The sequence below is a fragment of the Bos indicus x Bos taurus genome, chromosome 19 (assembly GCF_003369695.1).
Source record: "Bos indicus x Bos taurus breed Angus x Brahman F1 hybrid chromosome 19, Bos_hybrid_MaternalHap_v2.0, whole genome shotgun sequence".
Taxonomy (NCBI): domain Eukaryota; kingdom Metazoa; phylum Chordata; class Mammalia; order Artiodactyla; family Bovidae; genus Bos; species Bos indicus x Bos taurus.
Window position 1 is genome coordinate 25,711,580 of NC_040094.1, and position 27,966 is coordinate 25,739,545.

General features: G+C 43.5%; 1 protein-coding gene across 2 annotated transcripts in view; it reads right to left on the reverse strand.

The window, feature by feature from the left end:
- ZZEF1 (zinc finger ZZ-type and EF-hand domain containing 1) overlaps positions 1–27,966 on the reverse strand; it is a 95,002-nt gene that overhangs the window by 49,446 nt on the left and 17,590 nt on the right. Inside the window, exons 7-23 of one of the 2 annotated variants that reach the window (XM_027519575.1) lie at positions 24,298–24,414; positions 23,189–23,367; positions 21,091–21,189; positions 19,678–19,769; positions 19,154–19,302; positions 14,987–15,098; positions 13,277–13,492; positions 11,540–11,640; positions 10,828–10,997; positions 9,881–10,014; positions 6,455–6,525; positions 5,402–5,516; positions 2,765–2,924; positions 1,501–1,622; positions 1,272–1,394; positions 214–380; positions 48–129 (exon numbers count right to left, since the gene is read on the reverse strand). In XM_027519575.1, the coding sequence (XP_027375376.1) occupies positions 48–129; positions 214–380; positions 1,272–1,394; positions 1,501–1,622; positions 2,765–2,924; positions 5,402–5,516; positions 6,455–6,525; positions 9,881–10,014; positions 10,828–10,997; positions 11,540–11,640; positions 13,277–13,492; positions 14,987–15,098; positions 19,154–19,302; positions 19,678–19,769; positions 21,091–21,189; positions 23,189–23,367; positions 24,298–24,414 (2,209 nt within the window). The remainder of the gene's footprint in view (positions 1–47; positions 130–213; positions 381–1,271; positions 1,395–1,500; positions 1,623–2,764; positions 2,925–5,401; positions 5,517–6,454; positions 6,526–9,880; positions 10,015–10,827; positions 10,998–11,539; positions 11,641–13,276; positions 13,493–14,986; positions 15,099–19,153; positions 19,303–19,677; positions 19,770–21,090; positions 21,190–23,188; positions 23,368–24,297; positions 24,415–27,966) is intronic. The other variant, XM_027519576.1, reaches the window with a different exon arrangement.

The following is a 27,966-nucleotide window of genomic DNA, read 5'->3' on the forward strand; positions in this document are numbered from 1 at the left end:
CTGTTGCGGAAACAGGCCTCCTATGAGTCTCTGGAAACACCACTCACCTTGGGCCACTTGTCAGTGCCAACTTTTGTGTCATAGCGTGTTTTCCCACCTCTGGCATCGGTAAATTCCAGATAATCATACCTGTGAAAGCACAACCTCTATCATTTTCCTTCTCTCATTTTTGATCCATTATTGCTTGGGGAGAAAAGAACAGATGAGCTGTACCTTTTTTCAGTTTCACATCTCTCATCAAATTCCACCTCGAAATAGGTTGCCCCTGGGCTGACAAAGACAGACACTTCGTGGCAGTTATTTTCATAGTTGTGGGCAGACTCCTTGGTCCACGTGTGTAACACCACAGGGCGCTCCTGCTGCCAAGTCTCGACATCCAGCTAAGCAGACAAACGAGTCAAGAGGAGGGCTTTTGTCACTCTACATCAATCCACACACAGGAAGCTGTGTCCTGCCTCAGCGCCCCCGATGGCAGCCTTTGACACCCCCACACAAATCACCACACGGGCTAAGGCTACACCTGACGTTCTCATGTATACGCATCGACCAAGATACACTATGCGTTTATTCAGCAGAGTACACGTGGGGTTTCTATTGCACTATAGTAACTCCGATTAGCTTTTATTTTTTTAATTATGACTATCTGTGAGAACTATTTCTTAGAAACCAGTACTAGTGTGAATTTCCAGTGGTTTAAAGACTTGACACCCCTATTTGGGACGTTGGCAAACCCGAGCCTATCCTGTCTTCTCCCTCCTTTTTTCAGTCTTTGCTTTTTTTTCTTTAAAATGGGCTTTTAAATGTATGTCCTTTGAATTCCCCAGAGCTGTGAGATCCAAAGAAGACACTGAAAAAGCTTTGAGTCCTGTCAGATTGAGTAAGGGAGAAAATGCTTTTAAATAACAAACCCTCTAATTTGCCTTTCAACAACAGATTTTCCCTTCTGGATTTCAATCTGGTTAATCATTTATATGGTTTTTATATAACATCATGTGCTACACAATGATGAAAATAATCTATGTACAGCTTCCTCGGTGTCTCTTGTTTAATGTTGACCATGCCAAATCAACCCAGACTGGCAATTATCCTTGTTGGCAAAACCAACACTGATAAAGTTGATAAACACTGAAAAAATACTGGTAAGACAGAGGGAGCTCTTCTAGAGGCAACTTATTTGTGTAGACCTGTACTGAGTGGTATGTCTCATGACACATGGGCACAGTGCCCCTGAGAGAGGCTATAAAGCACGTTCAAACGCCAGCTCAAGGTACCTTGTTCACTCCTCCCTCGGGGTCACTGCAGAGCTCCTTCAGCAGCTCTGTCAGGGCACTGAACTCTCTCAAGAGTGTGCAGTGTGAAATGTCCAATGTGCAGAAGTCCAGCAGAAAGATGACCTGAAGGAAGATGAATGAAGCACTCAGCGTCCACCTCAGAGTCAGCCAGGGATGCAGATGACCAAGCCCCTCCCGCCTCTTACAAACAGTTGCCGCTCTGTCTTACCAGCTGGCGAGCTGCCATCGAAAACACCGAGTTACATAATTTTTCTACTATGGTTTTCCCGCTATACTGTGACAAAAGGGATTCCAAAATCACTCTCACGTGTGCCAGAAACTGCCCCACATCTGCCAAAACATAAGGAGAAGAGTTAATAGTTTCTATGGTAGAAACATCACTTGCTTGGTCACCATCAAGGACAAAGCTGGAGAGGGTCACAGGAGCTGTGGAGGAACTTCATCAGAAAGACCATGAGATCATCAGTGAAAGTGAAAGTCACTCAGTCGTGTCTGACTCTTTGCAATCCCATGGCCTATAGTCCACGGAATTCTCTAGGCCAGAATACTGGAGTGGGTAGCCTTTTCCTACTCCAGGGGATCTTCCCAACCCAGGGATCAAATCCAGGTCTCCTGCATTGCAAGCGGATTCTTTACCAGCCGAGCCACCAGGGAAGTCCATGAGGCCATCAAGTGTCCTACAAGTGTTTTCCTCTGGGAGGGAAAACCACTGTGAACCTCAGTAGAAGTTTACTCTTAAAAGTGAGGGATTTTTTTTTTTTGTCTTTGCTACTTTTCAGTGGGGTGGAGGTGTGATTTTTATAAATGAAAGTACACGGCTGACCAAGCCAGCTGTTGGTCTGCCTTTCCCTCTGTTTACAAAGGGCCCGTCTCCAGGTACACCATTCGACAGGCCAAACTTGAAGAGTCAGGACTCAATACTGTAAGCATTTTTGACACAGCTCTGAGATCAGGTTTGATGGAACTGATTTTTCCATAAATTCCCAGAACTTGTTGGGTTTCCTATGATTTTCTGGGGATTTATGGGACATGAATCTGAAAATTTTCAGTATCAGCAAGGATCACAGAAATGCTCACATATACCTTAGATTTTGAAAGTTCGAGACTTCCTTTTTTGGATAATTTGATTGAAAGAGGGAAGACAGACTGTACGGAAGAGGATGGTACAGCACTCATCTCAGAGTCTGTGTGACTGCAGAGGCAATGTTTAGGCTGTGAAATGACTCAGCCCTTCAATAAACACATTTGGGCACACTACCACATTCAGAAAGGAAACTCAGAGCAAAAAGACATGCTACAGAATTCTATTTTAAGGAAAAAAAAACAACAACCCGAAGATAGATCTGATTTGTAACAACGAAATGAAAACCATATACACTCTACAATATGCATGAAGTACTAAGATGACAGCACACACACAGAGCCAAACCCAAACACCTGTCTGTTTTCATGGATTCTGTACTGACACTTACATCTGTCAGTGAGGTCGGCGGCAAGATCCTTGGCTCCAGAGTCAGTGCTCTTCAGCTGCAGGTAGCACCAGGAGAGCAGGCTCCCTTGGACAGACCAGAACAGGGAGGAGAGCACAGAGCCCACCTCCCTTTGAGCTCCATCAACCATCAACAGCTCACACTGCACAAGAGGAGACAAATGGAGAGCGTTTACAAGGTCACTTGCAGAACACAGCCAGGGCGTTCTCTAAGAGAGCAGCTGTCAGAAGTGAAGAGATTTAGGCAAGTGGGGAATAGTTATGAGAGAGCTTTCAACCCCAAAGTGACTGAGAAAGATGGTAGTATGAAAACTCCTCTCTTGTTCTCTGGCTTTTCAGAACCTTTACAGATGGTTTCGACTCTGTGGGCCATCCCCTGCTGCCCCTTAGGAGCCCTGCACCCTAGTTATCTCCCCTTCTCTCTCTCTCTCTCTCTGTTTCTCTGTCTGTCTCTCCTCCTCTCTCTCATCTTCAAAAATTCCTTTTTTCTCTGGCTCCTTCCTCTGAGCCTTCAATCAAGTCTCTGGCATTTTAGATGGTCATGGACACATTGCTATATTTAAAACAAATAACCAACAAGGACCTACTATATATAGCACATGGAACTCTGCTCATGTTATGTGGCAGCCTGGATGAGAGGGGAGTCTAGGGGAGAATGGACACATGCATATGTGTGGCTGAGTCCTTTTGCTGTTCGTGTGAAACTATTCCCAGGTGGTGCTAGTGGTAAAGAACCCACCTGCCAATGCAGGACACATATGAGACATGGGTTTGATCTCTGGGTCAGGAAGATCCCCTGGAGGAGAAAATGGCAACCCACTCCAGTATTGTTGCCTGGAAAATCCCATGGACAGAGGAGCCTGGTGGGCTACAGTCCGTATGGTCACAAAGAGTCGGACACGACTACAGTGACTTAGCACACGTGAAACTATTACAACACTGTCAATCGGCTATACACCACTGCAAACTAAAACAAAACACCCATTTTACAAAACAATTCTTTATCCCCCTATGGCTCTCTAACCACCATCTTAATTCTCCAGTTTCTCTGGAGAATCACCTAACCTCTAGAGATAAATTCTTATATCTACAAAGCATAAAATTTCCATGTAAATGCCCCAAACTGGAAACAACCCAACTATCCCTCCAAAATAAAGTGGATAAATAAATTGTAGCAGATGCGTAAGAGGAATATTGTGAACCAGTGAAGGGTGGGGGAGGAGGGCGAACCGTAGCACACACATCAACATGGATGACTCTCAAAAACGCTGAGTGAAGAAAAACTCGTCCCAGAAGACTGCACACCATATGATTCCATTAAAGCCCAAACCAGGCGGAACAGGCCTGCTATGTAGGCATAACTGGAAACGAAAACAAGGGTGTGATGACTATAAACTTCAAAATGGTGGTTCCCTCTGGTGAGGAAGAAGGAAGGGGAGCCATGGAAGAGCACAGCGGGTAAGAACGGACTTCAAAAATACTGGGAACATTCTGGTTCTTAAAATAGCCATTTCTTTAAATTGCCCATCAACACACATTTTTTGGTACATGTATTGCATTTGAAAGAGTTGCTCACACCTGCTGCCCTTGCCTTTCCCCTCTCTGTCATTCTACCTTTTCGGGCCCCACCACCCTCTGATACCATTCTTCAAAGGCATTGGTCACTGCCCAGAGAAAGCCTCCCCCTTTGATCTAAGTCCTGAGGGCTCTGCCGACTACGGTCCTTCTTAAACTCCCTCCTCGCTCTGCTTCTATCCCTCCTAAATTTCTTCCTGCCAGGCCTTCTTACTCTCCCGGCCACCCTATCTACGCAGATGCCTACAGGTGATGAGAGGACACCGACATTCACGGCTTCAACCAGCACTGGTTGGTTAATGATGGCAAATCTCCATTCCCAGCACTGACTCAGCTTAAGTGTTCAACCAGACTTTGTCACATGAAGTCCTGCCAGACCAGAAACCCAACATGCTCAAAGTCTAGCTGTTATCACTCTCCTCTTCAAATTCCGGCTCCTCCCCATCTTGTCACCGGTTACACATGCTGTTCTAGCAAGAACACCCCTCCCTCTCTGCCTGGTCAGACGCTACTAGTGGGCTCATGAGGAGCTCCAGTACCACCTCCTCCAAAAAGCCTTTCTCAAGCTTTCCCCCTTCATGTTGAAAAAAAAGGAAAAAAATATTTTAAAAATCATTAGCACAGAAAAGAGATCATCCTTTCAGATTTGATCAGCCTGAAGATTTGCAAAGTAATCATAAATTTTAAAAACAGTTGTAAGTGATTTCCCACAGAATTCACAGCACAAATACATGACTCAGTGCTGGGTTCACTGACTGACACCAGGGCATCGGTAAGTACCCATTCCTCTTCTTCAAAGGCAGTCTTCATGGGCACGTTCGGGTCTTTACTGCTGGCCGACTACCACGAGGCAGGGAAGCGTCCCCTCACTTGTTCGGGGCAAAACGTCCCCTTACTTGACGTGGAGCAAAGGCAGGCAGGGAAGCTCTGTGCTCAAAGGCATGGAGTTACAGTCACACCAAAAACGAGGGCTAAAGCGGAAGGAGCCATGACTGCTCCTCCCTGTCTCCTAAAGAAGCCAAGGAAATGGAGCAGCACTGGTTACCTCTCGAGCGGCAACAGACAGCAGGGTGTTCATGACCGCTAGCACTTCGCTGATGTCCATGTCAGCCAGGTCGCCTTTCTCAGGTAACAGCAGAAGGCCGCCAGGATCCTTATCACTGGAAGGACACAAAGCAGTCATGACACCTCGTGTCAGGAAGGGGATTTTCATGCTTTCTACCTCAAAAGAGAACCCAGCAAGTTTTCAGTGTCAGTTCTATGGCATGTGAGGGGTTTGAGTCAGAAAAGGTCAGGGTTCCAGTGGGGTCTGTGCCACTGTCCATCCATAAGTCCTTATGTAAGCACAGGCCCATAAATCTTCGAGTCTTTAGAAAAGATGCCAGGGAATAAACATGATGAATAAATCACCTTGGCTACCAACAGGAAATACACCTAATTTCATGACTGCTAATTTGACAATCCAGGCTAAATATTCCCTGCATCTTCAAAGGCTCTTCACATGAGCCTCAGGTCCTTTCATCATTCTTGATACTTGATTCTGAAGACATCTTATAGACTTCTCTAAGCCTGGTGTCCATACAAGGCACAGTCTACCTGCAGACAGCTCAGGCTTTAATCCCCTCCCTCCTTCAAGACTTTATACCTCCAATAATGCAACCTACAGGCCCATAAGCTTCTCTGGTAGTCAGAGCAGGTGGCAGTCTCCACGTCACCGCTCCCAGCACATTGTTTGCTGAACTACCGCTCCGTGCCCCTGCAGTTGGGCTTTCACGTAGTTGGGTTTTTAGCCCAAACCCTTGCGGTTTCTATTTTTGTCTTCACAAATTACGTAGAAACTGAAGTGTTCAAGGAGACTCCCAGTGAGCTCCACTCTAAATCGTCTTACAGTGACTGGGGCTGGAGCCAGCTCTTGACAAGACTATCGTTCTACCACTATTTTAGTCACGGCGAAGGCCAGTGATACCTCACTCTAGAAACCTGGCTGACTGAGGGAAGTACATGGTTACTCCAAAAGCACCTGAAAGGAAGGGAGAGCTCAGGAAAACAACCTTGTGAAGATCTGCAGTATCGGACAAGAGAAGAATTAGAAACTTACCTAAAATACGTGCAGAGTGAGCGGAAAGTGAGCTGCATGGACTGCTTGTGTTCCTGCTCGGTGACATTCTTCTAGAAAACAAGAAACTGCACATTCAGGAAAGCTACTCCATGGATGTTCCAGAGCACTTGAGCAGAACAAAATACCATGGCCCACTGTTCCAAACATGATGAACACTGGGGTCGGCAGACCACCTAATGGGCCGGACTGAGACCTGGCCTAGCGCTAAGAGGGAGCAGAACTCCCTGCCTAAATAAAAGAGGGCAGGCAGGCTTACTTTTGTTCACTGCTGAAGCTGACATGCTGAAGCTTTCCTGTAGGAAAGCCTTATGCAAATGTTTAGGAAGGTGACTTCCAAAAGATGTATACTTTCATCACTGGGCATGCCATCCTGAGAAGAGGGGGCAGAGACGGAGAGCATTTTTTATGAGCTTCCTATTTTTTTTAAAAACAGGATCTAAGCTTTCTCTGTATAAGTCCAAATAGCCAATGGTGACAGTTGCAGAAATCACACCCCCTGATGAGGCTATGGGTTACTTTGCAGGGTTTTTTTTTCTCTTCTTAATTCAATAAATGTATTGAACATTTACTGCTACCAAGGCACGGGAGGGGTGGGGGCGGATTTCCAGAGAATTTAAGACCCAAGGCCCTGCCTGGCATTAGAGGGTGGGAGAGAGAAGATATGGTCACAAAGGATAGCAGTTTAATTCATCTGCATGAGAATAGGGAAAAAATGCAGCCCTTAAGATAGATGGACAAAGGAAAAGTTAATGAGCTGCTCTACTAACAGACAACAATGTCATTCAAAAGGTCCCATATCCTCTTTCTATTTTTCTGTGTGGGAATCAGGCTAGTAAAAAAAAAAAAAAAATTGCTCAGCTGCCTGGTAAATGCTTCCAGCAAACAAGTAGGACAGAGACTCGCCCGCAATCCAATGGGTCATGTCAGCTGATGCTGTCAGCCGTTATTCTCACAAAGTGAAAACTGATTCAAAGGGAACCCTCACGCATTATTGGTAGGAATATAACTGGTGCAGCCATTATGGAAAACAGTAACAGCTTTTGAAAGTTCTCATAAAATTAAAAACAGAACTACCACATAATCCAGTAATTCCACTCCTCAGTATTTATCCAGAGAAAACAAAAATGCTAATGAGAAAAGATATATGCACCCCAATATTCATTGCAGCATTATTCACAAAAGCTGAGATATGTAAGCAACCTAAGTGCCCATCAATGATCAGATAAAGAAGATGTGAAATATACATACATATACATACATACAACATACATATACGTATGTATGAATATTAGCCATAAAACCTTGCATTTGTGACAACATGGATGAACCTAGAGGGTATTATGCTAAGTGAAACGAGTCATACAGAGAAAGACAAATATTGTACGATTTCACTTATATGTGGAATCTAAAAAAAAAACCAAAAAACAAGTGAACAAACATAATGAAACAGAAACAAAGTTATAGATACAAAAAGCAAACCAGTGGTTCCCAGAGCTGAGAGGGGTGGAAGGAGGAAAGAAATAGATAATAGAGATTAAGACTACAGACTTCCAGCTGCAAATTAGTCACAGGTATGAAAAGCAGTGTGGGAATACAGTCAATAACTAAATAATATTCTCATATGGTGACAAGTCACAGACAGCATGGTGGTCATTTTGAAATGTATAGAGATACTGAATCACTATGTTGTATAACAGGAAATAACGTAGTGTTGTAGGCTGATTATACTTCAAAAAACAAAGAGACTCAGAAAAAGAGGCTGGAGGCAGGGATGAGGAGAACTGGATGAAAGCAGTCAAATGGTATGAACTTTCAGTTATAACATAGATAAGTACTGGGGGTGTAGAGTACAATATGACAAATGTGATCAACACTGTTGTGTGTTACATATGAAAGTGGACAAAAGAGTAAATCCTAGGAGTTCTCATCACAAGGAGAAAAACTTTTTTCTATTTCCTTGATCTTATATCTATATGAGATGATAGATGTTGATTCAACTTATTGTGATAATTATTTCATGATGAATGTATATCTTAAACTTATACAATGCTGTATGTCAATTATATCTCAATAAAACTGGAAGGGAAAAAAAAATAAAGCCTGATCCCTCAAGCTGATATGCACGTTTTATAGACAGCTGAAACCAACCAAAGATCCTCTCTCCGACCTTCCTCAACCACTTAACAGAACTGCCCTCTAAAATGCCTATTGCAACTTGGGGTCAGTTCTTCCTTGCAGCAGTGTCCCCAGCTGTACTGCAGTCACTTGGCAACAGGGACGACACTGTATGCTTCTTTTACTCCCTTTTTTGTTTCTGTAGGGCTTTATGCATCTGACAGGGCACTTCTATTGCATGTGCTAAGTAGCGGTTACATATAGAAATGCCTTTTTAAAATGCTGCATCTCGTTTGCTTCATCAACTCTTCTCAGTAATTCTATTTAGTTGCTTGTCTAACAGACTAATAATGATTGTATGTTTTATTCTTTCTGTTATTTTTTAAATTTCTTTTCCTTGTCCTACAGCAGTGGCTAGGCCTCCTAATACTATATCAAGAGAAGCAGTGACAGTAAGCACCCTTGGCTTATAGCTCATTCTCAAAGGGATGAGTCAGTGATCCAAAGACCAGTACATTGATTTCTGTAGGTTTTAGATACATGCCCTCCACCAGATTAGGGGAGTTTGTACAGGTTTTGTTGTTTTAGTCATCATCCGAATTAAATCTTATTAAAGTATCTTCTGTAGTTGTCAATATGATTTTTTTCCTCTCTGATTTCATTGACTGATTTTCTAATGTTAAACCATCCTTTCATTCCTAGGATAACTCCAACTCAATCATGATTTTGGGTGAGAGGATGCAGCTGAGGATTAAACTTAATTGTATTTTCTTTATAGATATAAACTGAAATATTAACGAATAAGTCCAGGATTTACTCTGATATAACAATGGTGTGGGGGGGAGGAGTATGTGAGGTATGTAATGGGTGAAACAAGTTTAGCGTGAGTTTGTAATTACTGAATCTAGGTGATGAGTACATTTGCGGGGTTGGAGGGACTGATATGTATTATTTAGTCTAGTTCTATATTTAGATTTTCCCATAATAAAAAGTTAAACTGTTAAAGAGAGCATTTGGTTGTAGGCATGTCATAAAGATGAAGGAGACTAAACCCTCCCCTTGTGATACAACAGGGTCTGAAATGGAGGTTGGGATTATCTGCCATCCCCATCTTGAGTATGGTGCTATGTCCTTAGATACCTGTGTCCCAACAAAACTCTGCATACAGCAAGTATTAAATACACCTGTGGGAAACGGAAACCGAGAGGCTATCAGAGAAAACGAAAACTACTAAGTTTCATGCCAAGATAGGTCAAGAGTGGAATCTCCACTTTTAACATAAATAATTACCATCATGGTGAAGAGATGATTCCGCCGGGTCAGTCGATCAGGAAAGAAGATGGCAGCCCCATTGAGAAGGGTATTCCTGACTTCTTGTTTTAGTATTTCCATGGGCACAGAGTCTCCATCCAACCTATCCACCACTGATAAAAATGAACAATCAGCTTTAATATAGCCCATTTATTCACTTACAATATATATATTTGCTTTAGCCCATAAACTCACTACCAGAAAAAAGAAATACCTCTGCACAAACTAGGCAGTGTAAAGAAATTATTTTTTTGTTGTTTACATTTAACAAAAATAAAGACCCTATGTTCCAGCTTTTCTTTCATTATTTCTCTGTTCTTTTGAGACACAACTTGCAAAGCCTTAAAAATAACTTCAGATAATCACATCTTATTCTCAATCAGCATTACCATGTCCCCCCTTCAATCTATCAGCCTTATTATCCCTGTGTCTTAGCTGAAGTAAAGACTGAATGTTGTTGTTATTCAGGCACTAAGTCATGTCTGACTCTTTGCAACCCCATGGACTGTAGCTTGCAGACTCCTCTGTCCTCCACTATCTCTTGGAGTTTGCTCAAATTCATGTCCATTGAGTCCATGACACTATCTAACCATCTCATTCTCCACTGGAGAAGGAAATGGAAACAACTCCAGTATTCTTGCCTGGAGAACCCCATGAACAGTATGAAAAGGCAAAAAGACTGGAGAGTATGATAATAATTACTTTCAGTATAACACAACTATATGTCAGAAACCAGGAGGAAGGCATTGAGGAGGACTAAATTCTGAACTCCAAACAATGATTCAAAGAAGATTGAGGAAACTCATTTTCCAAAGACATAAACCTTTTACTGGGTTTGCATGGTCAAAGAACCCCCGGTTTTCTACAGCGAGAGGCCCTGCAGGCCACCAGAACAGGGTCACAGTGAAGAGGAACCCCAATCCTACCACTGCACAGGTGCGCGTAGAGCTCCTTGGCAGCCTCCACTGGCCTAGGGCGCGGGCTTGGAGCCTTGGTGTCCTCAGCGGCGGCGGGAGCATCTCCTTGCAGCACCGAGAAGCAGCTCTGGAGGAGCTGCAGAAGCAGAGTTTGGGCACAGATGCACTCTTCCCTGGGGCTACAGAAAGACAAAGACCATCAGAGAGCAAAAGGGCCAGCTGTTTTTCCCTCACAGTCCCACAGCTATCTACGAAGGACTCTCCCCACTAGGCATCAGGCTCAGTAGAAAAGAGGTGCACGAGGTGCACGAGGTATGGAGTCTGAAGAAACAGACCTTGTCTGACTGCCTACTCTGCGGCAAAGAAATGCATTTCTGACTCTGTTTCATCAGCAGTAAACATGTAGACACTATAATACTTGATCTGGCTCTCATTACAAGGTAATATAAAGGGCAAAATGCTTGCAAAAACACTGCCCAAATAAAGTATTTTACAGAAATGTAAGATATTATTTTCAACAATAACAAAATTTCTCAAATCAGAACAAGATAAACTAGTAGGAAGTAAAAAATCCTGGGGGGTAAAAAAAAAAAACCCAACTGTTCATTTAGAATAGCAAAACTCAGAGTTTTCAGTTGTGTTTATAGGACTATCATCTTTATTATCTGAGCCACTAGGGTAGCTCCACATGACTATCATCTTGTAATAGATTCCAACTTACTTTTGCTTTAATTTACTGTAAAAATTCCAGAAGATCTGCAAGTCAAGACCCGCAAAGTCCAGAAAAGACTTGTATTTTAAGCCACTTTCCTTCTGCTGTACCTAAAAAATAATAAAAACCAGAAAAAATAAAACAGAAAAATGCATTTGGAGAAATATCGTAATGGCTCATATACTTCTCATTATTAAGGGGTAAGGTAGCTCCTCGTATGAAAATCCCAACATTAACTGATGTGACCTTTAAGTGACAATCTGTGGACAACTATTTTGGGGTGTGAAACTTTATAAAATATGTGTGTGTGTGTGTGTGTGTGTGTGTGTACACATGCATGTGAGTGTATATATACATGTAACATACACACACACACGCCTGTGAAAGCTCCCTGACTTCACAGATACGACACCTAGGACATGAGGGAACCTTTACCTGGTGATGACTACTGTCCAGGATCGTATTGCAGCTTGTTTTGATCCTTCCCTGAACGCAGGCTGAAAGATCAATCCTGCTGTAAACGCTCTTGCTATATCTAAGCACCTCTCTCTCATCTGCTGCTTTCTGCTGTGACAGGAGAGCTCCAAAGACCAAACAATGCACATACCAACTGAGTTATCAGTCTCTGAATGTGCCATGAAGCAGAATGAAGGTGAAGAGTAGACACTTGCATCCCACACACGAGAGGGCTCTATCAGATTCCTGAGACACAAGCCACATTCTCTATGGTGACAACTGCAAACATCTTTGAGTGGGCTGTCACTGTGCTTTTATTAGTGACTGTAAAAGTTGGTATCGAAAACACAACATTCACAGCAGCATTACTGACAACAGCCAAGACGTGGAACCAACCTAATTGTCCGTCAACAGATGAACATATCAAGAAGATCTGACATACATATACATATACACACACAATGGAATATTAATCAGCCATAAATAGAATGAAATTTTGCCATTTGTAACAACATGGATGGACCTGGAGTGTATTACTCTAGTGAAGTAAGTCAGACAGAAAAAGACAAATACTGTAAGCTTTCATTTATATGTGGACTCTAAAAATGAAACAAACAAATATAATAACAGATTCCCAGATACATAGAACGAAACTAGTTACCAGCAAGAAGAGGAGTGTGAGGAAGGGCAAAACAGGTGAAGGGGATTAAGAGGTACAAACTATCAGGATAACATCAATTTTAAGTTATAAGAGTATAATGCATATCAGGGAATATAGCCAATGTTTTGTAATAACTTTGCATGGAGTGTAATCTATAAAAATATTGAATTACTATGTTGTACACCTAAAGCTAATACTATAAGTCAACTATATTTCAACTTTAAAAAAATCCTGTTATTATTTCGGGAGTTCAAATAAAGAGACAGAACTCAGCTACACTTCAGGAGTACTTGTAGGACTTATAGAAGACATAAATCCCATAAATGTGCTTTGGCTCCCCAGTGATCCCTGGCAACCACAGCTGGGCATCTTTAAGATCTCTGTGCAGGTCTATTCCAGGAAACCTCAAGGTGATCACAGGCCACTTCGTCTTCCACTTACTGACACCATCAATGCCCCATACTGCACTCCCCTTGAATTCCCAACATCATCACAGCAATGACGCCTGCCATCCTCATTCAAACTGATGGCCTCAGCAGGGCCAGGTTTCACGGGATGGTGTTCCTTCCCCCAAACACATCATTTACTTTTCCCAAAGGAATGAGGTTTAACAACTGAGTAAACGCTACCAGGTCGTGGGCGAGCTGCTGGATGAACTGAAGGGTCTTGAGGAGCAGTGTGGCCCCGCAGACACTCTCCTCTGTGCCCTTTCTGCAGTGAGCACAGACGATGCTCTGTTCGGCTTCTGCTCTTGCAGGCCGGAGGTACCCACTGATGCTCAAGCCTTGTACTCCCAAGCGCTCTGCCGACTCCTGGCGGGTGCAGAGGAACTTCACCATCAAATACTGGAAAGAACAAGAGAGACGTGATGAGAAGGACTCAGAAGCTCCAGGTACTGATGAAAGGGAGGTGAAGGTCATTCTGGGCAGGTCTCCCTGTGACTTTCATGATTAATGAGGTCCCACAACGCCTAGCCCTGGAGACACAAAGTATAAGTCTAGAATCTACAGCAAACAGGAAAGAGACAAGACAAATGCTGGAGTCAGGTTCTGGGAAAGATCACAATATGAGAAATGGCATTACTTCCTCTTCAAGGCAAAAACAGGATAAGACAGGATAAATAAGGGAAAGATGCCTGCTCTGTGGCACAGTCATTTTGGTTTCTTGTTTGAAGTTTTCTCTTTTTTAAATGTGGGCCATTTTTAAAGTCTTTATTGAACTGTTATAATACTGCTTCTGTTTTTGTTTTTTTCTTAGCCAAGAGGCATCGTGGCATCTTAGCTCCCCAACCAGGGACTGAACCCACAAACCCTGCATTGGAAGGCGAAGTCTTAACCACTGGACCACCAGAGAAGTCCCAGCACAGTCATTTTGAAACAGAAAACAGCTATATATGGAAAACAGTCAATGACTGCCCTAACGGATCATCTCAAAACCCTCCAATTACATGTAACCTATGTGCTGGGAGCCTAGGACACAGCCTTGTCTTTGCAAAGCTAAAGTCATTTTCAAAGCCCAACTTCTATGCACACTCTCTGCTTATTGTAGTGAAAGTTCCTTTGTTGAGGATCTTTCAGAATCCACTACTCAGTTGCATAAATATTCACTGAGCAGCTACTATATATAAATCCTAAAGATAGTTATTTCTTTTATTTGAGCTTCTTACTAAGATTTACAATGGAGGTTACAATGAAGTAGTCAGATAATCACTGTTTCTTTCGCAGCTACAGGAAGACATCTCTCTTACACTTATGCCTGTGGACTTAACTGTTCTCTCAGCCTGAGATGCCCTTCTCCATACCTCTCAGCCTGGCTAACGAAGGCAGCTTAATCAACTTTCAACACTTGGCATCACACCAACTTTACTGGGAAGCCTTCCCTGGTGAATTCCAGACTGGGTAAATATTTTCCTCTGGGCTACAACACCCTGTATGTCTCTTTATCAGCCCAATCACAGTGTCTCATATGTCTGTGTCTCCCACTAGACTCTGAAGCCCTTGAGGGTCACGATCATGTCTGATTCACCTCCAGGGTACCTGTGCTGGCATAAGTCTGGCACACAATGACCACTCAATAAACACTTATAAGACAAAAAGAGGGGATGGGACTTCCTGGTGATCCAGTGGCTAAGACTCTGTGCTCCCAATGCAGGGGGTGCAGGTTCAATCCCTAGTCAGGGAACTAGATCCTACATGCCACAACTCAAAGATCCTGCATGCTGCAACTAAGACCTGGCCCAGCCAAATGAAGAAATATCTAAAGGAAAAAAAAAAAAAAACCAGACAAAAGGAGGGGAGGAGTGGGGAGGTACGTGAAGGCCACAATCCACTGATGCTTACTTTGGCAACTCTGCACTGCTGCAACTTGACATCTGCTTCATCCCACTCTTCTTCCAGCTCAAACCAGCCAACGGGATCATCTTCACCAAGGATATCAGACGAGCAACCGATCCTGTAAACACAAAGGTACTCATAAAACATTCTCCTGTTTCTCAACTTCTTAAGAGTCTAACGAATAAGGCACCACTTATATGGCATTTGGGCTTCCCTTGTGGCTCAGCTGGTAAAGAATCTGCCTGCAGTGTGGGAGACCTGGGTTTGATCCCTGGGTTGGGAAGATCCCCTGGAGAAGGGAAAGGCTACACACTCCACTATTCTGGCCTGGAGAATTCCATGGATTGTACAGTCCATGGGGTCACAAAGAGTCGGACATGACTGAGCGACTTTCACTCCACTTTGACTTTACATGGCATTTAACTTGTTTAGATGGCCTGTCTGTTAACAACAGGCTGGGGTGCGCCACTTGGTGCCTAAGTATACAAGGGAGGTGGTGGTAACTTCCTCCCCACTCCTCAGCCTCCTCATCTGAACGATGGGAACTATTATTAGCCCCAAATATGACCTGAGAATTCAGGAGAAAGTTTGCTTCTCTGGATAACTGGATTATTTGAAGAATGAGACCTGTAGTCAAGGTATCTAAGATGAGCTACTCAGGAATAAAGTCCAACGCAACAACTGGTATGTGTTTTTGGAAAGAGTCAAAGGAGAGGCAGGTTCATTTTCTTTCCCCAGGACTGGCTAAAATATCCACGACTGGCTTGAGGTTCATACTTGCAACAGCTGAAGGGTAAAAGCTGGGGAGCTTTTGGATCCTGGAGCTCAGCCTTCACAGGCCTCAGGATTTTTTCTTATTCCTTAAGAACTCCTTACAGGAAAGCATTTCAACCCAAAAGCTGAAGAAGCACAACTGTGTGCCATTTCTTTTTAAAACTGGATATATGAATGGTACTTCCTTTTTAGGAATAAAATATCTGAGAAGGAGAATATGGCAGTCTTTTCAAGTAACATTCCTAAAACTTTAGTCTGTGCTATAGCTAACAGGCTAGCCAACACATGCATAATTCTGTATGGATTAAGATAAACAAACACAGGGGTTTACAACAACAAGAAGGAAGAAAACAAAGGACCCAGAATAAGTTCTATAACAGAGAGAGAAAAAACATTCTCTTCTGACCATAAGTCATTCTAAGCATGAAACATTCATGACATAGTTAAGCCTCAAACCAGTGGTATTCCATCTAAGCCCAAAATTGTGTCAATGACTCTTATCAGTATTGAGTGTTTGAGGACTTTTTAATTCACTCTGGGAGTCATCAAGGAGATCTCTGAGATATAAAGAAAGAGCTGGCAGGGTGTCAGAGAGGGGTAGAAGCAACCTTGCTTACTATATCAATTCATAGGCAGGGTGGAAAAAACAGAGCTGAATACGTATAGCCCTTAAGTATGTATAGCAAGCCCAAAGCTGGTCCCAGAGCATACTGACTGACATCTGATAAGAGGGCAGGGAAATAAAAAGGGCAAAAAGACAGATGCATGTCTTGTCAACATTTTGATCTCCAAACTGGAGAGGGACCGATAATATGTAGGCCAAGTAAATGAGGATTTCAGAGTAGCTCAGGCTGGAACCAGGAGCTAAAATCAGCAAGGGACTAGTGAATAAACCTGTATTTAGGTTAAAAAAAAAAAATCATCCTATATAAGATGTGGAAGATCTTATTTAACAGCAGGTTTAGGGAAAAAGACCTATATTAATATGTGCCAGGAGTGGGACACAGCTACTTAAAAACTGTAATCTCTGATCATTATTTTAAAAGAAAAGCATTTTTAAAAAGCATGTATGCATGATGGGAGAGAGATGTTTCATTTAGAGGGCTGGAATTAGGACTACTGAGCTGAGATTACAGCTACAAGATTTCAAACGAGTCCTCATCACTGAGATGCAGTGAGTGCTCCATCACTAAGGACATTCCAGAGAGGCTGAATAAGCATTTGTCAGAGATGCCACCATAGGAAGCCCAGAGGAGAGAGGAAGTTTGTCTAGAACCTTGCTACTTCATGTGTGATCCATGGTCAGGGAGCACCAGAGTCACTTGGGAGCTTGTTAGAAATGAAGGTCTCAGGCCCCATGCAGAACCATCGAATCAGAATCCACATTTGACACAATTATCAGTGGTTCGTAAGTCCATGAAAGCCCAGGAGTAGAGTACTGTGTGTTAGTCACTCAGTCGTGTCTGACTCTTTACAACCCCATGGACTTTAGCCTACCAGGCTCCTCTGTCCATGGAATTCTCCAGGCAAGTACAGTACTGGGTGATAGGAAAATCTCCAGCACCCCGTTACCTATGAAATACAGGAGCAAAAAGAGCGAATCTCAGGCTCAGCCCTGTGAGTTTGCTACTAGTGCTAAGGGAGGTAACACTGCACAGGAGGTCACCGATGCCCTCTGCAGCTAAGTCCAACAGACTTACCTTACTGCATCTAGACTTATCTTACTAATTCCTGGGTGACATCTGACAGGGCTGCCCACTCCCTGCCTCTCTAACCATGACTTTCCATTGGCTTTCCTGCTGCTTCTCTGGCCACTTTTACCAGCCTCCCTTTCTCCGTTGCCCCTGAAATACTGGTGCCTCTCAGCAGGTTGGCCTTTCTGTGCTCTTCCCACCATACATGCTCCTCCAGAATGATCTCTTCGAATTCATTTTAAACCGTCGCTGAAATGTTTCTGCTCTCTGTGCCCTCAAGACAAAGTCTCTTCCAGGCTCCTGACCTGCTTATCCAACTAGCTGTGGGACATCTCAGAGGTGTCCTACAGCCTCAAAGCCAACAGGGCCAAAACTGAGCTCATCATCTTCTCACAAACCTGTACTCCCTGAAGTATGTTCTATCTCAGAGAAAGGCACTACCAATGTCCCCCCTGCCAAGGCAAAACCCAGGACTCACTGATGCCTACGCTTTCTCCCCTCTCCGGCTCTTCATTTAGTCACTCACCAGGTCCTGCTGTTTCTCTGGTGGGCTACAGTCCATGGGGTCACAAAGAGTCGGACACAACTGAGAGACTAACATACACACACGAAGTCCTGGTGGTTCTGCCTTCTAGCATGTCTGCAGTCGGTCCACATCTCTCCCCTGCTCCTGTCGCAGCTCTGGGTGACGTCACCCATACTCTGGCCTCCACGGCGACAGCAGCAGCTTCACCCACTGCACCCTGCCCCCTGTTCACTCTCCTCCAGCCCTGCCTCACACAGCAGGCTCCAGAGTAGTACGCCCAAACCATACATGCGATCTTGTTCTTCCTGAAACTTCTGGATAGCACAATCCCGTCTGACTCCCTTCCCCTGCCCCCACTGCTTTCAGGATAAAGTCTCAACTCTGAAACAGAGACAAAGGGCCTTTAATGACCTGACCCTTTCCTTGCTCCAGCTTCACCTTGCCCCACTCTCTGCCTCACCGCACAACTCAACAAGGTGTGGCTCGCCAGTGCCTTGAGCAGGCCAGACTCCACCTCTGAGTTCTCAACTCCATTCTATTCTTTGCTCGGGACATTCTTCTTCCACTACTCCAAGGGGTTAATTAACTTTAACTCCTCCATATTCAACACTTCCTCCAGGAAGCCTTCCCTGATCAGGTCAGGTGCTCTGCCCTGTGCTCCTAGAACACCTGATCCCTCCTACCTACCTTGCCTGGACAGCACAGTGACTCTGTAGGCTTTACCATCTGTCTTCTGAGCAGGCTCTGTAGAGCAGAGACTGTGCCAACTTGCTCATTAGTGCAAGGCATCTTTGGTGCCTAGCAGCAGGCCGAGCACATCATAGGTACTTAATAATTATTTTCAATAAAAGCACAAAAACAGGAGGAAGGAAGTTGGGGCTGGGGTACATTTCCCAGGGGCTAGATAAGACTAAAGACCTCAGGCTGCCCACAATTCACATGGATATCATTACCCAGCCATTTTGAAGATCTATATACCTGGTCACGAAAGGGACCGAGTAAAAGTCTATGAACAAATTAAAATATATGTCTTCACACATGCTGCCAGAAAGCAATGAATGTTCCTGGCTACTAAAGATGGGTTAGTAGCAACTTTTTTTCTATAAAGAAAACATATGTCACCAGTAAGAGAATGTATATTATCTTATTAACTAGAAAGATTTTTATTCTGTTCCTTACCTGCTTTTTACAAACTGCCTGAACTCCTGAAGCTTCCATTTGTCATATTTTTCGAATCTTTTGAAGTGTTCTTCCGCATGAAATTTATCAGAAGATGAATTGTACGCAAACACCAAGCCACACTGGGCACCGATGCCACCACGTCGAACCTGGAAACAGAGGCCTAAGTAAAGAACATTGAAGGGGCCGGAATTGTGTGGCCATTCTGTTCCCAAGTAATGTGGTCAGATTCAAAGAGCTTAAAGCAAAAATGAAACCAACAGAGAGAGATCTCAAATACATGAAATCCTGGAAAAGTAAGAAAGTTGCTTCCCAAGAAAGGATTCCTCACCGTTTTTGATCCTTATACTCACACCATTCACAGACTTAAAATATATTCATCTTTTTGCCCCTGTGTCTGCTACAGGCCTGACACAGAAAAATCACTAAAATCAATGAAAAGCCAGTGACATGGACTTCTGCAATGCAACCCTATTTTTAAAACTAGTAGTAACATTTCTGAAAGAAGGCAGCAGAAGAATTACCATAATTCTGATCTGAGTAACTTGGAAGGCAGATTCAGTTCCTGTAGAAAAAATAGTACTTGCTCTGGTTTTTCCAGTCTCTGTAAGAAAACCTACAAAAAATAAAAATTAACATTAGGATGACTGATACATCTGTAATAACCCTAAGAACTAAGACCAACAAAACCAAGGCATATCCTTTGAGGCAGAGGCATCTAGCCCATCTGGTCCTCTCATAAAAATTAGAAAAAGAATTCCTCTCTAGGCAGATGCAACCCCGCTGATCAACCACCAGGTAACAGATAATGGGCCAGGTATAACTTCGTCAGAGCATAATCTTTTCAACTATACAGGCAACCCTGCTCTGAGGCAACAATAAAGAAATAAAAAGTTGGGGTACTCTTTCTGCCCCCTTCTGATGCCTCTGTCAGAAGCTTTCTCTATCTCCTTTATACTTTAATAAAACTTTATTACACACACACACACAAAAAAAAAAGAAATAAAAAGTTGATAAAGATTGTGACTTTAATTCAAAGAGACAAAAGACTAGACAGTTAATCATCTTTCTGAACCATTCCTAAAACCACGACTGATGTTTGGCTGGGCTGTTAGAGGCAAGCAGACTTAAAGCCTGAGAGAGGAATTAGTTTCTCAAATACTGTCAGGAAAGATTGTGAGTCTTCAAAATGGGCAAGAAAAGAATGTGTGTGTTTGCATGTGTCCTCAGTCATGTCTGACTCTCTACGATCCCATGGACTATAGCCCACCAGGCTCCTCTGTGCATGGGATTCTCCTGGCAAGAATACTGGAATGGATGGCCATGTCCTCCTCCAGGGGATCTTCCCGACCCAGAGATTGAACCCTCGTCTCCTGCATTGGCAGGCAGATCCTTTACCACTGAGCCACCTGGGAAGCCTCCCCAAAGTGTTTATTTAACCCACTCTTTTGAGTTCTCGCCACCTTTCATTGTCTCTAAGCTACTTGATAATTCTATAAATTGTACAATATGACAGTAATGCAAATGATTCTTGTCCACAGAAATAAAAATTGTGTCTATAGGAACACAGCTGATTATTCCTTATGAAGACTGACCAATTTTGCAGCTATCTGTAGATTCATGTTAGCATTCTTATTGGTCTCCATGTATTAATGAGTTCTCCTTTGACCTGCCTGTATAACATCCTAGTGGTCCCCTCCTTACTGTATAATGTGAACATTCAAGTACTTTTAAGTTGTTACAGGTGAGTGACACCTAGCAGATGGCAACACTGTAGTAAAGAAATCACACAAACAGTTCAGGAACCATTGATGCCAACTGAAGCACACAGGCAGTGAAGACTGCACGTCCTGAAAGTTTCAAAGACCACAGTGTGGTTCCACAGGGCCTCTAGTGGCCATTTCCACTCACTAAAACCCCGCAGGTCCACTACTCACCGTCCCTCGTCCACGGCTCAGCAAGCAGGTTTTCAGGCCCTGACTTCTCTTCTTTTCCCTTGACATCACAGGCCTGAAGAGTCAATTGGAGAGGTTTCCCTGATCAAAGAAAAGAGAGAAAGCGAGAGAGCCTGAAGCTAGCGCTATGAAAAAATGAAAACTAGAATGCTCATCAGTGGAAACAGAGAGCCTGTGGCCACCCAGATTGCTAACTAAAAACTGACCCATTTAACAGCTAACATAGGAAGTAGTATCAGATAAAAGGGGATACCACCCTTTTCTGCTCTCCTGAAAGAAACAAAGAATAAGTCAATCCAAAAGAATCACTCTAGAATAACAACCAGTCAGAAACAAAGCATATCGTAAGACACAGATTAATAACACAGACTTAATATAGTTGTGTGTTGAGCAGGAGGAGAAAGGAATTCCTAAGACACTGTTTGGGAGTCAATAATTAAGTTTATTGTAACTGCATTTAAATATATAAATAATGAAAAAACAAATATCATATATTAATGCATATTTATAGGATCTAGAAAAATAATACTGATGAACCTATCTGCAGGGCAGAAATACAGACTCAGACACAGAGAACGGACTTGCGGCCACAGCGGGGGAAGGAGAGGGTGGGACAAACTGGGAGAGTAGCACTGACAGATGCACACTGCCGTGTGTGAGACAGACGGCCAGTGGGAAGCTGCTGCTCAGCACAGGGGCCCAGCCGGCTGCCTGTGATGACCTGGGGGCGGGGTGGTAGGCGTGGGGTGGGGTGGCGGAGTGGGGAGGCTGAAGAGGGAGGGGATGTATGCTTACTTATGACTGATTCATGTTGTCGTATGGCAGAAAGCCACACAACAATGTAAAGCAATTACCCTCCAACTAAAAATAAATTTAAAATATATCAATAAAATAAAACATACATAAATAATGTCTCGGGGTTTGGCGTTTTGTTTCTTAAAATTATCTCTAGGCAAATTTTGGAAGTTTTCAAAATTATATAGATCAACTTTTACTATCATGATCTAAAAAACATTTTCTTTTGTTTTAGTAATGTAATGAAAACTCTATAACCCTATTAACCTATAAACCAAACTGGAACTAGAACATTATCAATAATGAACAGCCCCCCTAGGCATTCCTCCCCCGTTTAGGCTCTCTGCCCAAATAACAGCTAAACTGAATCTAAAACTTTTCTGGAGAATATTTTCCAGATAGATCCCTCCCATCTGGCCATGGATCCCAACCTCTCCAAAGAAATGATCTTCCCAAAACTGGGGAGGGGGTAACTGGATTTACATGATATCTATTGATGACTTAAACAATTAAAAGTAAACTATTAGGAAATATTAAGGCAAAGGTACAAATATCATCTCTGGAGAAGGAAATGGGAACACACTCCAGTATTCTTGCCTGGGAACTCCCACAGACAGAGGAGCCTGGCAGGCTACAGTGTGTGGGGTCGCAGAGTCGGGCACAGCTAAGCAGCTGAACAACAGCAAACACCACAAGGAATGACCACAGTGCTCTGACGGGATGGGGTCCAACGCAGTACTCTGTGGACAGAAGCTTCAGCCCTAGAGGCTAGGACGGCACGTGTCAGGTGCAATCATCTGAGAGTAGCTCTACAGACTCCTGTGTTGAGAAGGATTAAGAAGCTCCAACCTGGATCAGTGGAAACGTGCTAAGATGCGTTGCCCTTGGGCCCAGGAGGGAAAGTGGTGGCTGGCATGTATGTCTGCCCATATATGTCATTCCAACCAGCTATCAGCTACCACGAGGATGCATTCCAAGACAAGGGTCTTTGCGCCAGGTCTGGCATTCAAATGGCCACCAAGCCTCAGTCATTAGGTCAGTAAACCCTGGGAGTACAGTGCAGTGGATACTCAAGTTTCTTTTCTGCTAATGCATCCATAAATGAACCAGCATCTCCCTCCTTCCTATCAACCTTAGTCAAAGAAGACATGTTCCTCCAGAAACCACAGTATAAGTACAATGCCCCGGCCCACAAACTACTACTCAACAAGATAAGAAGATGCCAGAAGGTCCCCCGTTGGTGATGGTATCATGCATCTTTGTGCACCTTGCCAAGGTCACTTACCGTATTTAAGGAGCAGGTTCTGCCTGACCGACGCCATGGATGAGATGAGGGATGAGGCATCATAGTGTGTGTCCAGGTGATCAGTGACAGTACACAGAGAGCTCAGCACTTTGGCAACACTTCCTCTCGCTAGTGCAAAGGCCAGAAGAGTCAGCTCCACCTCTGGTGTAGAACGGCAGCTACAAACAAAGAGCAGAAAGCATTTCACTTCTTAAAACGTGAGAAAATTCAGGTAGTTCAAACTTTGTGTAACTGATCACCAAAAGCAAAATCAACCTGCCATACGCTTCATCCATTTACCAGAAACACTTTTTCAAAATCCTTAAGATATCCTAAAGAAAAACTAAATCGGTCTGGAGGAATAGGAAATAAAACCCTCACCTTTGTAACCTTAATCTGTAAGTATAAAATAATGCTATCAATTTCAAGAAGTCCAACTTTATAAACCAAAAATAAATAAGCACCTGCTATCAAGAAGCCTTGAGTAATGACCTGGCTTGCTCAGACAGCTAAGGGCTTTTTCCTTCAAGCACCAGTCACGTATTTTAGATCTACTCCATGTCACTCTTATCTAGTTTCTTAAACACATTACCCTGAAACTTTCAAAACTGTCTAGATGTCTCAGGGCCTGGTTTGTACTCTAATACAGTAACGTCCTCAGGGCTCACTGTGACAGAGCTGAGTGTCCCCACACTAACTGACTCCTCTATCAGCTATCAGGGTGTCCTTTCCCAGGTCTATGGACAACCAGGCCTGTTAGACCTGCCCATGGAGGCAAGCAGGTGCTGGGCTGGGGATGTGAAGGAACGGAGAGGCTTTGAGTTCTGGACTGTGCCACGAACAGAGAGGCTTTGAGTTCTGGACTGTGCCACCTCTGCCCTGGCTGAATCTGAGGACTACTCCACCCCCACCCCCGATTCCTAAGGTCGGGGGACATTACTAGTTAATGCAGGGCACCGTTATTTCACTTTCTCTTCAGTCACTAAAAAATGAAACACTGGAAAAATTAAAAAAAAAAAAAAAAAGACGTGACAAGCACATATGCCCTCTATCTGCCAACACCGGCCCCCCATCTCCCCCTACCCCACTTATCGACCTTGAGTTCTTACCTAGTAATCCTTATGAGGAAGCTGTCCACCTCTTCCAGAACGTTGGGAGACAGGAAAGTGGAGAAATCTGTAGATCCTGGTGAGAGGGACAGCGGAGGCATGTGCTGCAGCGCCTTCCTAGGAGTGTAAGGTGCACAATCAGAACAAACCCAGGCCAACGATAAATGTATTAATATAATTTCAAATCAAATAAAAATACATTGTTGGAAGCTTGTTTGGATTAAACCCTTACTAAGAAACAGTGTTCCTACAGAGAACCTGGTACATAAATCAGCCTTTTTCCTACAGGGGTCCCAGTGCTAGACCATTTAATGGGATTTCTTTTCTTTTTTTTTTTAAGAGTTCCTTTAAGAATTTCTTGAAGAGTTAAAGAATTTAAGAATCTCTTAAAGAGTTTCTTTAAGAGTTTTCTTTAAGAATACACACGACTCTGGTATTCAGTTGGTCACTTCACTTGAAACTTTGGAAGTCGAGTTGTTTCAGATCAGATCAGTCGCTCAGTCGTGTCCAACTCTTTGTGACCCCATGAATCACAGCACGCCAGACCTCCAGACCTCCCTGTCCATCACCAACTCCCGGAGTTCACTCAGACTCAAGTCCATCGAATCAGTGATGCCACCCAGCCATCTCATCCCCTGTTGTCCCCTTCTACTCTTGCCCCCAATCCCTCCCAGCATCAGAGTCTTTTCCAATGAGTCAACTCTTCACATGAGGTGGCCAAAGTACTGGAGTTTCAGCTTTAGCATCAGTCCTTCCAGTGAACACCCAGGACTGATCTCCTTTAGGATGGACTGGTTGGATCTCCTTACAGTCCAAGGGACTCTCAAGAATCTTCTCCAACACCACAGTTCAAAAGCATCAATTCTTCGGCACTCAACCTTCCTCACAGTCCAACTCTCACATACATACATGACCACAGGAAAAACCACAGCCTTGACTAGACGAACCTTTGTTGGCAAAATAATGTCTCTGCCTTTGAATATGCTATCTAGGTTGGTCATAACTTTCCTTCCAAGGAGTAAGCGTCTTTTAATTTCATGGCTGCAGTCACCACCTGCAGTGATTTTGGAGCCCAGAAAAATAAAGTCTGACACTGTTTCCACTGTTTCCCCATCTATTTCCCATGAAGTGATGGGACCAGATGCCATGATCTTCGTTTTCTGAATGTTGAGCTTTAAGCCAACTTTTTCACTCTCCACTTTCACCTTCATCAAGAGGCTTTTGAGTTCCTCTTCACTTTCTGCCATAAGGGTGGTGTCATCTGCATATCTGAGGTTATTGATATTTCTCCCGGCAATCTTGATTCCAGCTTGTGTTTCTTCCAGTCCAGCGTTTCTCATGATGTACTCTGCTGCTGCTGCTGCTAAGTCGCTTCAGTCGTGTCCGACTCTGTGCGACCCCAGAGACAACAGCCCACCAGGCTCCCCCGTCCCTGGGATTCTCCAGGCAAGAACACTGGAGTGGGTTGCCATTTCCTACTCCAAGGCATGTACTCTGCATATAAGTTAAATAAACAGGGTGACAATACACAGCCTTGACGTACTCCTTTTCCTATTTGGAACCAGTCTTGTTCCATGTCCAGTTCTAACTGTTTCTTCCTGACCTGCATACAAATTTCTCAAGAGGCAGATCAGGTGGTCTGGTATTCCCATCTCTTTCAGAATTTTCCGCAGTTTATTGTGATACACACAGTCAAAGGCTTTGGCATAGTCAATAAAGCAGAAATAGATGTTTTTCTGGAACTCTCTTGCTTTTTCCATGATCCAGCGGATGTTGGCAATTTGATCTCTGGTTCCTTTTCCTTTTCTAAAACCAGCTTGAACATCAGGAAGTTCACAGTTCACATATTGCTGAAGCCGGGCTTGGAGAATTTTGAGCATTACTTTACTAGTGTGTGAGATGAGTGCAATTGTGCAGTAGTTTGAGCATTCTTTGTCATTGCCTTTCTTTGGGATTGGAATGAAAACTGACCTTTTCCAGTCCTGTGGCCACTGCTGAGTTTTCCAAATTTGCTGGCATATTGAGTGCAGCGCTTTCACAGCATCATCTTTCAGGATTTGGAATAGTTCAACTGGAATTCCATCATCTCCACTAGCTTTGTTCGTAGTGATGCTTTCCAAGGCCCACTTGAATTCACATTCCAGGATGTCTGGCTCTAGGTGAGTGATCACACCATCATGATTATCTGGGTCGTGAAGATCTTTTTTGTACAGTTCTTCTGTGTATTCTTGCCATCTCTTCTTAATATCTTCTGCTTCTGTTAGGTCCATACCATTTCTGTCCTTTATCGAGCCCATCTTTGCATAAAATGTTCCTTTGGTATCTCTGATTTTCTCGAGTTGTTTAACTCAGAAATATATGTTTTTTAAATTTTAGACTTGAGAACGGCATTCTAAATACTGTTTGTAGATAAAGAAGGCATCCAGCGAGAATCCACCTAACCTGTTGTGAAGACAATATCAGGCATATAAACTTTAAATATATCCGATCTTCGACAACTTGGCATAACTGCACAAAAACAAGGTAGGAAACTCATCCTCTTCTCCTTCCTGAAAATTCAGTCCACAGAGTAGGGCTGTGCAAGGCAGGCACTCGTGTGTGCCTGGGTGGGGTGCATGGTGGCCCAGTGAGGTACTGGAGCAGGGTACTGAGCAAAGAGACAGCCTGGTATGGAATGTCAGCCCTGAGAAGGTGAGGAGGGAGTTCAGGCAAGGGCTGGGGAGCTGGCAGGCTGGTTATACAGAGTGGGACTCTTTAAATAAGTGAACATATTAGGGTTGATGGGAGCCAAGTTTCTCACAGTCATAGCAGGGAGCTACAAACACAGAAAGAGAGACAATCAGAATGAACATGGTAGCCCTGGCTTAGAACTATCAGTGTAAACTCAAAAGAGTTTTCAGTGTTACAGACAGAGAAATAGATACAGGAGGCGATGTGTCTATGTATACACACGTGTCTATTACTCATTTACAGACATATACTTCCCAGCTATGTCCACTGAGAGAAGCAACACTCCGACAGCAATGGGTTTAGTTTGTTCAGTTCCTAAACACAACTCTCCACTAAAAGTGACCACAACTCTTGAGAAAAAAGGCTAATCCTAGGACTATGGCAGGAGCATTCAAGGTAAGCCCGGAATATTTTGTTGTGAGGAAGAGTTCCAAGATGAGGACATGTCAAAAGGACACATGTCCAAGTTCCTATCAGCCAAATCTGGGCCAAACTGAGAAGCAAGCTGTGATTGATAACAACCGCAGGAGTAAATAGGAATCATGAGTCACGTCAAGTGAAGCCTAATGAGGAATGCGATATTTAGAGTCTCCAAGTACCTCCTCACAAAATACGAACTTGAACCGTCTGACGTGCAAGCGCCAAGTCTTCACCACTGGATGGCCAGGCAAGTCCACCTTAACAGTTTTTTTTAAAAGGAAATTTCCAAAGGTGCTTTACATTTAAAAATAGACTAGTTTAATGTCCTTGGAAAGATCTGACTCTTTTGTGAAAAGAGCCTTCAACCTAGGGCCGAGGTCCAAAGACCTCCAGCTGATCCATCACTGCTTGGTCATGTATCCCAGGAAAGGTCACCGTACACTTGACTGGAAAATAGGGATACTTTTTACACATACATATTATGATGTAAGTGGGTAAAAAATATATAGCATCTGAAGG